Below are 10,709 nucleotides of genomic sequence, written 5' to 3'. Positions count from 1 at the left end.
GATTTCCACTGCTCTCCTCTCCCTTCTGCTCATTCATGCGTCATGTCAGCGTTCCAGAAAACCCCTCCTGCAGAAAAGACTCCAAAACCAACATCTTTCAAAGTTCTTTTGCTAGCCTAGGTAAACTGGCACAGTTGGGTGAAAACCGAAACTGGGGATTCCGGTTCGTCCCTCAGTAATACAAACCCCCAAATCGCCACCCTCATGACCTCTCTGCCGGTCACATGCTCCAATCCCCAACCGTCCCATGTTGACGCATCACTCCAGCCACTCCTTCTCCGTCTGGTAAACTCGCAAGATTCATTTTTCTCGTCATGCACCTGTATACATCCGAACTAGACTGTGCTGTTTGTCTGTGTCATATAATATATATGAGTATATGCATAATTCTTATTTATTTATTTTGTCACTTTTATGTGGTGCATATTGGAGGGGGTGACCCTTTAGAGAGCGGTATGCAACGAAATTTCATTTTAATGTATGCCGATTGGTGTACATTTTGAAATGACAATAAAGTTATTCTAAGTCTTTCGGGAAAGAAATTAAATTTCCTTTCCTCCCCACTCTCCGCTTTATGTATTTTATTTAAGACTACACAGATTAAAAGAAGTGCGGATGTTATCACTCCGGTTTGGGCTGCAGCTTGTTCTTCTCTGGCTCAAAGAAATATTTTTCGAGAGCGCCGATCAGTTCATCCAGTTCTTGCTTCAGCTTTTCAAAATCACTAAAACGAGACAAGGTGTAAGTAATAAGTAAGAGTTCCGCTTGGCCTTTATAGAAGCTCTCTAGTGCAGAGAGATTTTTAATTCCTTGTAAGGAATGGCAGCAGCGTGTTTTAAGATTGTTAGACCTATATCAGTGGTTCTCAACCTTTATAGTGCTGCGACCCCTTTAACACAATTCCCCACGATGTGGAGACCCCTTTAATACGATTCCCCACGATGTGGCGACCCCAACCGTAAAATTATTTTCGTTTTGAATTGATCGCGCCTGAAGCCATATTGGCTAGCGATCTGAACTGCTTGCGATTGCCTTGAGGACGGAGGCATTAAAGCGGAGACGCCTCCCCTATTAAGTTTATGGCGCCTGAAGCCAGATTAGGCTAGCGATTGGGAGTGATTGCAGCTGGCTTGAGAGGGAGACATCAGAGCAAAGATTTCTCTCTTTTTTAAATCATCGCGCCTGAAGCCGAATTCGGCTAGCGATTTGAAGAGCCTGCAGCTGGCTTCTGGAGTCAACCATTGCAGCGCGATTCTTCGACTCGCAAGTATACTTCCCATATTTCCGATGGTCTCAGGTGACCCCTGGCAAATCGTCATTCGACCCCCCACAGGGTCCCGACCCACAGGTTGAGAACCGCTGACCTAAAGCCAATCGAATGGCTCTCCTACCCACAGTAATTCAGGGGTCAGCAACCTGCAGCTCTGGAGCCGCATGCGGCTCTCTCACCCCTCTTGCTGTGGCTCCCTGCCACTCAAAATATGCACATATTTTCTTCTGAAAATATTCTGTACCAATTACCAGGAGATGGTGAATTCTAATCCTGCCTTAGGCATGAAAGCTGATTGGGTGATTTTGGACCAATCACCAGGAGACGGTGAATTCTAGTCCTACTTTAGGTATGAAAGCTGACTGGGTGATTTTTTGGGGCCCATCAATACCTCACAGGGTGGTGGTTGTGAGGAAAATAAGAGAAGGAAGAAGTATTAGAGGCGTTCGCCGTTTCGAGTTGCTTCTAAAGTAATAACGGCAGGATAGAAAACAAAAATCAAATTCCACCCATCCTCCAAACAGTACTTTCTTGCCTTAGTAATCCCAGTCGTTACATAAAGGTGAAATATAAAATGATTTGCTGAAGGGGATCCAATAGCGTAACTTTTCTTTGGTAGTGCCACGTTAAACCAATTTTACCGTTAGTCCTCCATTACTCACTTAGGTGACCTGAGTGGCTAAATAAACCAAGAAAGACTAAATCACATGCATGCAAGCATTTTATCTGTGGGCTTGTAAAGGTAAAGGTTCCCCTCACACATACGTGCTAGTCGTTCCTGACTCTAGGGGGCGATGCTCATCTCCCTTTCAAAGCCGAAGAGCCAGCGCTGTCTGAAGACGTCTCCGTGGCAACGTGGCCGGCATGACTCAACGCCAAAGGCGCATGGAACGCTGTTCCCTTCCCACCAAAGGTGGTCCCTATTTTTCTACTTTCATTTTTTACGTGCTTTCGAACTGCTAGGTTGGCAGAAGCTGGGACAAGTCATGGGAGCTCACCCCGTTACGTGGCGCTCGGGATTCGAACCGCTAAATTGCCGACCTTTCGATCGACAAGCTCAGCGTCTTAGCCTCTGAGCCACCGTCTGTGCTTGTATTTGTATGTATTTATTTTTAAGGTAGGTATTTCACACATTTGAAACACAATTTGTAAGAAGTTATCGGAATTTGCATACTGTGATGTACGGGTGGTTCTTGACTTACAACAGTTCATTTAGTGACAGTGAGTTATGACCATTTTTCACATTTGTAGCATCTCCGCGATCGTGTGATCAAAATTCAGATGCTTGGCTGTTGACTCATATTTATGACCTCTGCCCCAAGGTCACTTGATCCTCTCTTTAAGACCTTCGGACCATCAAAATCAATGGAGAAGCCAGATTCACTTAACAACTGGGCAGTGGTGAAATCCAAATTTTTTTACTACCCGTTCTGTAGGCGTGGCTTGGTGGGCATGGCAGGGGAAAGATACTGCAAAATCTCCATTCCCTCCCCACTCCAGGGGAAGGATACTGCAAAATCTCCATTCCCATCCCACTCCAGGGGAAGGATACTGCAAAATCTCCATTCCCATCCCACTCCAGGGGAAGGATACTGCAAAATCTCCATTCCCATCCCACTCCAGGGGAAGGATACTGCAAAATCTCCATTCCCATCCCACACCAGGGGAAGGATACCGCAAAACCCCCATTCCCATCCCACTCCAGGGGAAGGATACCGCAAAATCTCCATTCCGATCCCACTGCAGGGGAAGGATACCGCAAAATCCCCATTCCCATCCCACTCCAGGGGAAGGATACTGCAAAATCCCCAATCCCTCCCCACTCCAGGGGAAGGATACTGCAAAATCTCCATTCCCATCCCACACCAGGGGAAGGATACCGCAAAACCCCCATTCCCATCCCACTCCAGGGGAAGGATACTGCAAAATCCCCATTCCCTCCCCACTCCAGGGGAAGGATACTGCAAAATCTCCATTCCCATCCCACACCAGGGGAAGGATACATAAAATCCCATTCCTCCCACTCCAGGGAAGGATACTGCAAAATCTCCATTCCCATCCCACTCAGGAAGGATACAAAATCTCCATTCCTCCCACTCCAGGAAGGATACTGCAAAATCTCCATTCCCATCCCACACCAGGGAAGGATACGCAAAATCTCATTCCCATCCCACACCAGGGAAGGATACTGCAAAATCCCATTCCTCCCACTCCAGGGAAGGATACTGCAAAATCTCCATTCCCATCCCACACCAGGGAAGGATACCGCAAAATCCCATTCCCATCCCACTCCAGGAAGGATACTGCAAAATCTCCATTCCCATCCCACTCCAGGGAAGGATACATAAAATCCCATTCCTCCCACTCCAGGGAAGGATACTGCAAAATCTCCATTCCCATCCCACTCCAGGGAAGGATACCGCAAAATCTCCATTCCTCCCACTCCAGGGAAGGATACTGCAAAATCTCCATTCCCATCCCACACCAGGGAAGGATACCGCAAAATCTCCATTCCATCCCACTCAGGAAGGATACTGTAAAATCTCCATTCCCATCCCACTCCAGGGGAAGGATACTGCAAAATCTCCATTCCCATCCCACTCCAGGGGAAGGATACCGCAAAATCCCCATTCCCTCCCCACTTCAGGGGAAGGATACTGCAAAATCTCCATTCCCATCCCACTCCAGGGGAAGGATACTGCAAAATCCCCATTCCCTCCCCACTCCAGGGGAAGGATACTGCAAAATCTCCATTCCCATCCCACTCCAGGGGAAGGATACTGCAAAATCCCCATTCCCTCCCCACTTCAGGGGAAGGATACTGCAAAATCTCCATTCCCTCCCCACTCCAGGGGAAGGATACTGCAAAATCTCCATTCCCATCCCACTCCAGGGGAAGGATACTGCAAAATCCCCATTCCCATCCCACTCCAGGGGAAGGATACTGCAAAATCCCCATTCCTATCCCACTCCACGGGAAGGATACTGCAAAATCCCCATTTCCTCCCCACTCCTGCGGGAAAGAGATTGCAAAATCTCTATTCCCACCCCACTCTGGGGCCAGCCAGAGGTGGTATTTGCTGGTTCTCTGAACTGCTCAAGATATCCGCTACCGGTTCTCCAGAACCTGTCAGAACCTGCTGGATTTCACCCCTGCAACCGGGTTACTATTAACTTATCTGCGGCAGCAAGGAAGGTCGTAAAAACGGGGCAAAACTCACAACGTCTGTCTCACTTAACAACAGACATTTTGAGCTCCATTGTGGTTGTAAGTCGAGGATTATCTGTATTTTGGATAACCAAAGACCAATTTCACGGAGTTAGGAAAATGCTAATTTTAATCACTTATTTCCTGTTCTTTTCAAAGGAGAAAAAACTCTTGAACTATACCTGTTTCCAGGGGGCGCGCAAAGTTCGGCGTAATATTTGATTTTGGGTTCTGTCCCGCTGGTCCTCATGGAAGCTACACCTCCGTTACTGAATGTAAACGTGATCATTTGGCTGTTTTTACTCGTGGGGAGCACCTGAGAGCAGAGAGGTCAAGAGAAATCTTTTTCAACATTGAAATCTTTTTCAATGTTCACGCATGAAAACCACGGGGCAACTGAATGGAGCTGAGTATTTCCTGGCCGGATGCCCTTCTTGTTGCCAATGCAGAGTTTTGTTCAGTAGATATATTCTCATCGTGCCCAGCGAGAGAAAAATATCTGCCTCTACCTTGGATCGAACTGACAGCCTCCTGATTGTGAGGCGAGAGCTCCACCTCTAGGCCACTCTAGTCGTCATAAAATACAATCATCCCAAATTATAAGATACAGCACTTAGTGCTAGTCATAGGATGCTAAATAAACAATCAATATAAATCATACTAGGAAACTAAATAAAACAATATAAATCGTAGTAACTCTAAGGAAAGAAATCTTTAAGAAGTTTCTCACTGTCCCAAAGGTGCTTTTCTGAAAGGCCAGCTGGAGTTTCTGTTTTTTCTTTGAAGACGTTTCGCTTCTTCGAGATGGAAGAAGTCTCAACCGCTTCTTGAAACGGTATTTTCGGAGTTACCGTACTTTTCGGTGTATAAGACGCATTTCCCCACCCCTAAAAGAGGGTGGAAATGTTGATGTGTCTTATACACCGAATACAGCCATTTTTGGCCTCCTGAAACCCCGCCTGGCGCAACCCGTTTTTTTGCGAAAAATGGGCCCGTTTTTTACAAAAACGGGATGCGCAGAGGGTTTGGGATGCCTGCAGAGTGTTCCTGGGGGCTGGGGAGGGCAAGAACATGACGCGTGGGGGTTTTGGAGGTCAAAAACGGGCCCATAGCCCTCCCAAGCCCTCTGTGCATTTTGGCCTCCCCAGCCCCCAGCAGCACTCTACAGGCCTCCCAAACCCTCTGCACATCCCGGGATGCGCAGAGGGTTTGGGAGGCCTGCAAAGTGCTCCTGGGGGCTGGGGAGGGCAAAAACTATTTTTTTCCCCTTGTTTTCCTTTTCAAAATCTTTGTGCGTCTTATACTCCGGTGCGTCTTAAAGTCTGAAAAATACGGTAATTTATTTTTTTTTCTTTTTATACCAAGCTCACGCAAAACAAAAGAAATCCCAAGCTGCCTTTTGAAAAAGTACCTTAGACATAAGGAGAGAAAAGAATGACTGTGCAGTGAAAATAAACAAACAAACCCCAAGACTTCATAGTGGACAGCCTGGCCAGCTACTTACTGCTTTTTTATCATCTTGGCTACTGTCGTAGCCGGTCGTCAGATCTCTGACTCCAGAGACTGCAAATGTCCCACAGGTTTTGGGGTAGGTATTTTTCCCCTCGTAATTCCTAAGCTTCTCGAAGAGAGCCGTGACGATCTTCGGGTCGTGGCAGATAAAATAGGAAGACTTGGTGATATGATAACCGTATCTATATAAAAAGACATAGCAGAAAAAACTTTGAACCACGCGTGGTCTTCACGTTGCAGCCCAAACATATCAATATACACATATGTGGCTAATGTGTACACAGGTAGCTCTTGACATATCACCGTAAGTAAGACCAAAAATCCGGTTGCTGAGTGGGTCATTTGATAATAATAATAATAATAATAATAATAATAATAATAATAATAATAATAATAATAATAATAATAATAATAATAATAATAATAATAATATTTTAATTTGTATACCGCCCTTCTCCCGAAGGACTCAGGGCGGTGAACAGGCAAATAAAATACAAACAAAAACCTACACAATAATTAAAACAACCCTTAAAAAACTGATTCAAGTTAAGTGGGTTTCGCCCCATTTTACGACCTCCCTTGCTACAGATGTTAAGTGAATTGCTGCCGTTCTTAAGTTAGTCACACGGTTGTTAAGTGTGGTGACCAAGGCTTCCTGAGTCATTAAAACACCCGAGTAGTCCCAAAAACCACTTGTATTGCAACAGCTGTGAATGAACGTAATTCATTCCCAATTAGCTGCAAAAAGTCCTTCGGGATAATCACCAACCTTTATCTCCCTTGACACGCTGCCAAAAAGACCTGCTTGGCAAAGCCACACGGAGTCCAGTATCAAACAGAGATGCCGACTGGAAACAGAATTAACAATGTTGCTTTCCTGCAAAGGGCCCACGTGCCTTTGCTCCTCTTTTAAGCCTTATGGAAGGGGCCAATCATCTCCAGGCTCTACTCCTGAGTTGTCCCTTTTGTTTTAACTGTTCTTGCCTTCTGGCAGCTCTGCGCATGCGTGCACTAGGAACAGACTCCTCCTGTTCCTCTGCCTCTCTATTGTCCGACTCTGGAGGCTCCAGAATCCGTGCATAACTCCCACATGGCCCTGGCCCCATCTATGCCTCCGACGCAGAGCCCTCGTCCGAGCCTTCCCCAGCCTCCAGGACTGGCCCATGTTCCTCCCCAGATTCCTCGCTGTCCAACTCCGCTGCCAGCTCCTGCCAGCTGGCGGACCCCAACATTAAGTGAATCTGGCTTTCCCATCGACTTTGCTTGTCACAAGGTCGCAAAAGGGGGATTGTGTGATCCCGCAACCGTCATAAATACGAGTCAATTGCCAAGTGTCTAAATTTTGAACACGTGACTTTTAGGAATGCTGCAACGGCCGTAAGTACAGAAAACGACCGTAAGTACCTTTTTTTCAGTTCTGCTGTAACTATGAATGGTCACTGAATGAATTGCTGTAAGTCGAGGACTAACCTGTACCTTAAATGTAAAAAAATAAAATAAAGCACTCGGTGCTTTCGTTAAGTTATACTCACTCTGTGTAAATGTTTTTCAGCTGCTGAGACAGAGTCACGTTCTTCGTGGCCAGAAAACTAGCCATCTCTGCAGTTATGACAGCTGCACTCACGCCGTCTTTATCCAGAACGATGGGGCTGCACATATATCCTGAAATTTTGCAGGAAAAAAACAAACAAACCCTGTTTGTAAAACCACTCTGATACAAATGACTGAATGCAAAAAATGGCACACAAAATGGTTATTACAACCAATTTTGGTCGCCATGCTACAAAAAATACGTCAAGAGTCTGAATATTCATAGACTGGAATAGGGCATAGCAACAGGTCAGCCAATGGGGACTGTTTGGTAACTGAAACAGAGTATTCGTTGTATGGGGCCATAAGAGACAGTTTGGAGCCTGGGCGTGGCTTAACTGTTCCGTATATGAGCTTGAGGGCACTAGCTTCTCTCTCCTCCATTTTGCCTTCTCCATTTTGTGCTGTGCTTGTACCAGGGGGTGAAATCCAGCAGGTTCTAACAGGTTCTGGAGAACCGGTAGCGGAAATTTTGAGTAGTTCGGAGAACCAGCAAATACTACCTCTGGCTGGCCCCAGAGTGGGGAGGGAATGTGGATTTTGCAGTATCCTTCCCCCAGGAGTGGGGAGGGAATGGAGATTTTGCAGTATCCTTCCCCTGCCATGCCCACCAAGCCACGCCCACAGAACCGGTAGGGAAAAAAATTTTGAATTTTACCCCTGGTTCGTACTTTGCTATTTCTCTTCTCTACAATTCTCTACAATATTTCTCTGCATGCCTTATGGGGCCTCTGTGGCTCAGACTGCTAATGCAGTCTGTTATTAACAGCAGCTGCTTGCAATTACTGCAGGTTCTAGTCCCACCAGGCCCAAGGTTGACTCAACCTTCCATCATTTATAAGGTAGGTAAAATGAGGATCCAGATTGTTGGGGGCAATAAGTTGACTTTGTATATAAATATACAAATAGGATGAAGACTATTGCTTAACATAGTGTAAGCCGCCCTGAGTCTTCGGAGAAGGGCGGGATATAAATGCAAATAAAATAAAAATAAATAAAATAAAATAAAATGTGTTGTTATGTACACAAAGACATTTTTGAATCCTGCTGAATTGTCTGCCTGGGTGTCCTGCAACCAACTCTTGACAAAATATGTTGAGATTTTGGAAAAAAAGTGCCAAGAAGAGCAACTAAGATGATCAAAGGCCTGGAGACTAAAACAGAGGAAGAACGGATAAGCAGGATTTGGGTCTGGCTAGTCGAAAGAAAAGAAGAATTAGGGGCGACGTGATAGCAGTATTCCAGTATTTGAGGGGCTGCCCCAAAGAAGAGGGGATCAAATTATTCTGCAAAGCACCAGAAGGCAGGACAAGAAACAAGAGTTGGAAACTCATCAAAGAGAGAATTAAGGAGAAACTTCCTGACAATGAGGACAACAAACAATTATAGAATATATCTATGTTCCTTTTCTGTTTAATAAGGAGGAGCATATTACCGATGGCTTCTTCAAAAGCGAATAAGACATTTTTTCCTTGGTCAATCAGCTCCTTGACTCGATTTCCCATCCACTTAAATCCTGTTAACGTTTCCTGTATTGATCAAGGTTCAATGAAAAGATATATGAGAACAAAAGATGGATTTTCCTTTAAATATATTTATTACTACTAACTGTAGTAATGCTGCTGTACGTGGCGATGTCACTCGATTCCGTATTTCTGATCAGTGGTGGGTTTCAAATTTTTTTTTACTACCAGGTGAGCGGGCGTGGCTTGGTGGGCGTGGCAGAGGAAGGATACTGCAAAATCTCCATTCCCTCCCCAATCCAGGGGAAGATTACTGCAAAATCCCCATTCCCACCCCACTCCAGGGGAAGGATACTATAAAATCTCCATTTCCTTCCAATCAGCTGGGACTCGGGAGGCAGAGAATAGATGGGGGTGAGGCCAATCAGAATTTTTACTACCGGTTCTCCGAACTACTCAAAATTTCCGCTACCGGTTCTCCAGAACTGGTCAGAACCTGCTGAAACCCACCTCTGTTCCTGATGTACTGTATGCCTATACTCATGATGTTGAACCTATGGCACACGCAAAGCCCTTTCTGTGGGCATGCGAGCTTTCGCCCCAGCTTAGCTCCGCTGCACATGCGTCTCCCGCAGGCCAGTTGGTTTTCTCATCTCCGCCATGCCTGTTTGAGGGGCAGGTTTGCATGCAGGGGATGCGCACAAATATACAGAGGGCAGGGTGCGCACACAGGGTGGCCGTGCGCGGGGGAGTCGCACATGCAGGCACGGGGGTTGCACACACGTGTGGGGAGCAGGGCGCACGTGGGGGAGCACATGCGCAGGGGGAAGGGCACACTTGCATGTGTGGGGGGCAGGGCACACGGGGTGTGTGTGTCACACATGCACTGCATTATGGGCGAGCGCGTGCTAGGTTAGCCATCACTGGCCTATACATTTATTAGCTTCTAAGTGATATCAGTTTTTTTGGTGGTTTTTTTTTAAATTTATTTACATTTATATCCCGCCCTTCTCCGAAGACTCAAGACGGCTTACAATGTGTAAGGCAATAGTCTCATTCTATTTGTATATTTACAAAGTCAACTTATTGCCCCCCCAACAATCTGGGTCCTCATTTTACCTACCTTATAAAGGATGGAAGGCTGAGTCAACCTTGGGCCTGGTGGGACTTGAACCTGCAGTAATTGCAGGCAGCTGTGTTTTAATAACAGGCTATCTTACAGCCTGAGCCACCACGACCCTCAGTAACATGGCGTTGTGGTCCGTCAGCAGCCTATGGAGCTGGCAACAGAGTCGGACAGCGATGAGGCTGAGGTGAGGCCAGGGCCATCAGGGAGTGAGGTGTGGACTCCAGAGCCTCCAGAGACTGATAGTAGTGAGGCAGAGGAACAGGAGGAGCCTGTTCCTAATGCACGTATGAGAAGAGCTGCCAGAAGGCAAGAGCAGCTCAAGCAGAGAGGACAACTCGGGAGTAGAACCAAGAGATGATTGGCCCCTCCCATAAGGCTTAAAACAGACCAGCACCGGTGTTTCGGCTTTGCTGGAAAACAACGTTGTAGCTGAGTCTTCTGCTTAGTCTACATCTTTGTTTTGGTGGTTTCTGACGTTTGCCAGGAAGGGCCTTTGGCAGTTTGCCTAATTAGACCAAGGTTTGCGAGATAACCGAG

At 46.3% G+C, this 10,709-nt stretch overlaps 1 protein-coding gene across 1 annotated transcript in view; it reads right to left on the bottom strand.

Annotated features, from left to right (window-relative positions):
• Nucleotides 1-454: 454 nt before the first annotated feature.
• PGM2 (phosphoglucomutase 2) overlaps nucleotides 455-10,709 on the bottom strand; it is a 33,727-nt gene continuing 23,472 nt past the window's right edge. Inside the window, exons 10-14 of the mRNA XM_058193924.1 lie at nucleotides 9,016-9,109; nucleotides 7,523-7,652; nucleotides 5,983-6,172; nucleotides 4,661-4,794; nucleotides 455-724 (exon numbers count right to left, since the gene is read on the bottom strand). Coding sequence (XP_058049907.1) covers nucleotides 622-724; nucleotides 4,661-4,794; nucleotides 5,983-6,172; nucleotides 7,523-7,652; nucleotides 9,016-9,109 — 651 coding nt within the window. The 3' untranslated portion in view covers nucleotides 455-621. The remainder of the gene's footprint in view (nucleotides 725-4,660; nucleotides 4,795-5,982; nucleotides 6,173-7,522; nucleotides 7,653-9,015; nucleotides 9,110-10,709) is intronic.

Source organism: Ahaetulla prasina, chromosome 8 (assembly GCF_028640845.1).
Source record: "Ahaetulla prasina isolate Xishuangbanna chromosome 8, ASM2864084v1, whole genome shotgun sequence".
Classification (NCBI taxonomy): domain Eukaryota; kingdom Metazoa; phylum Chordata; class Lepidosauria; order Squamata; family Colubridae; genus Ahaetulla; species Ahaetulla prasina.
Note: the sequence above shows the minus strand (reverse complement) of the source record. Positions and strands in the feature narration are given on the sequence as shown.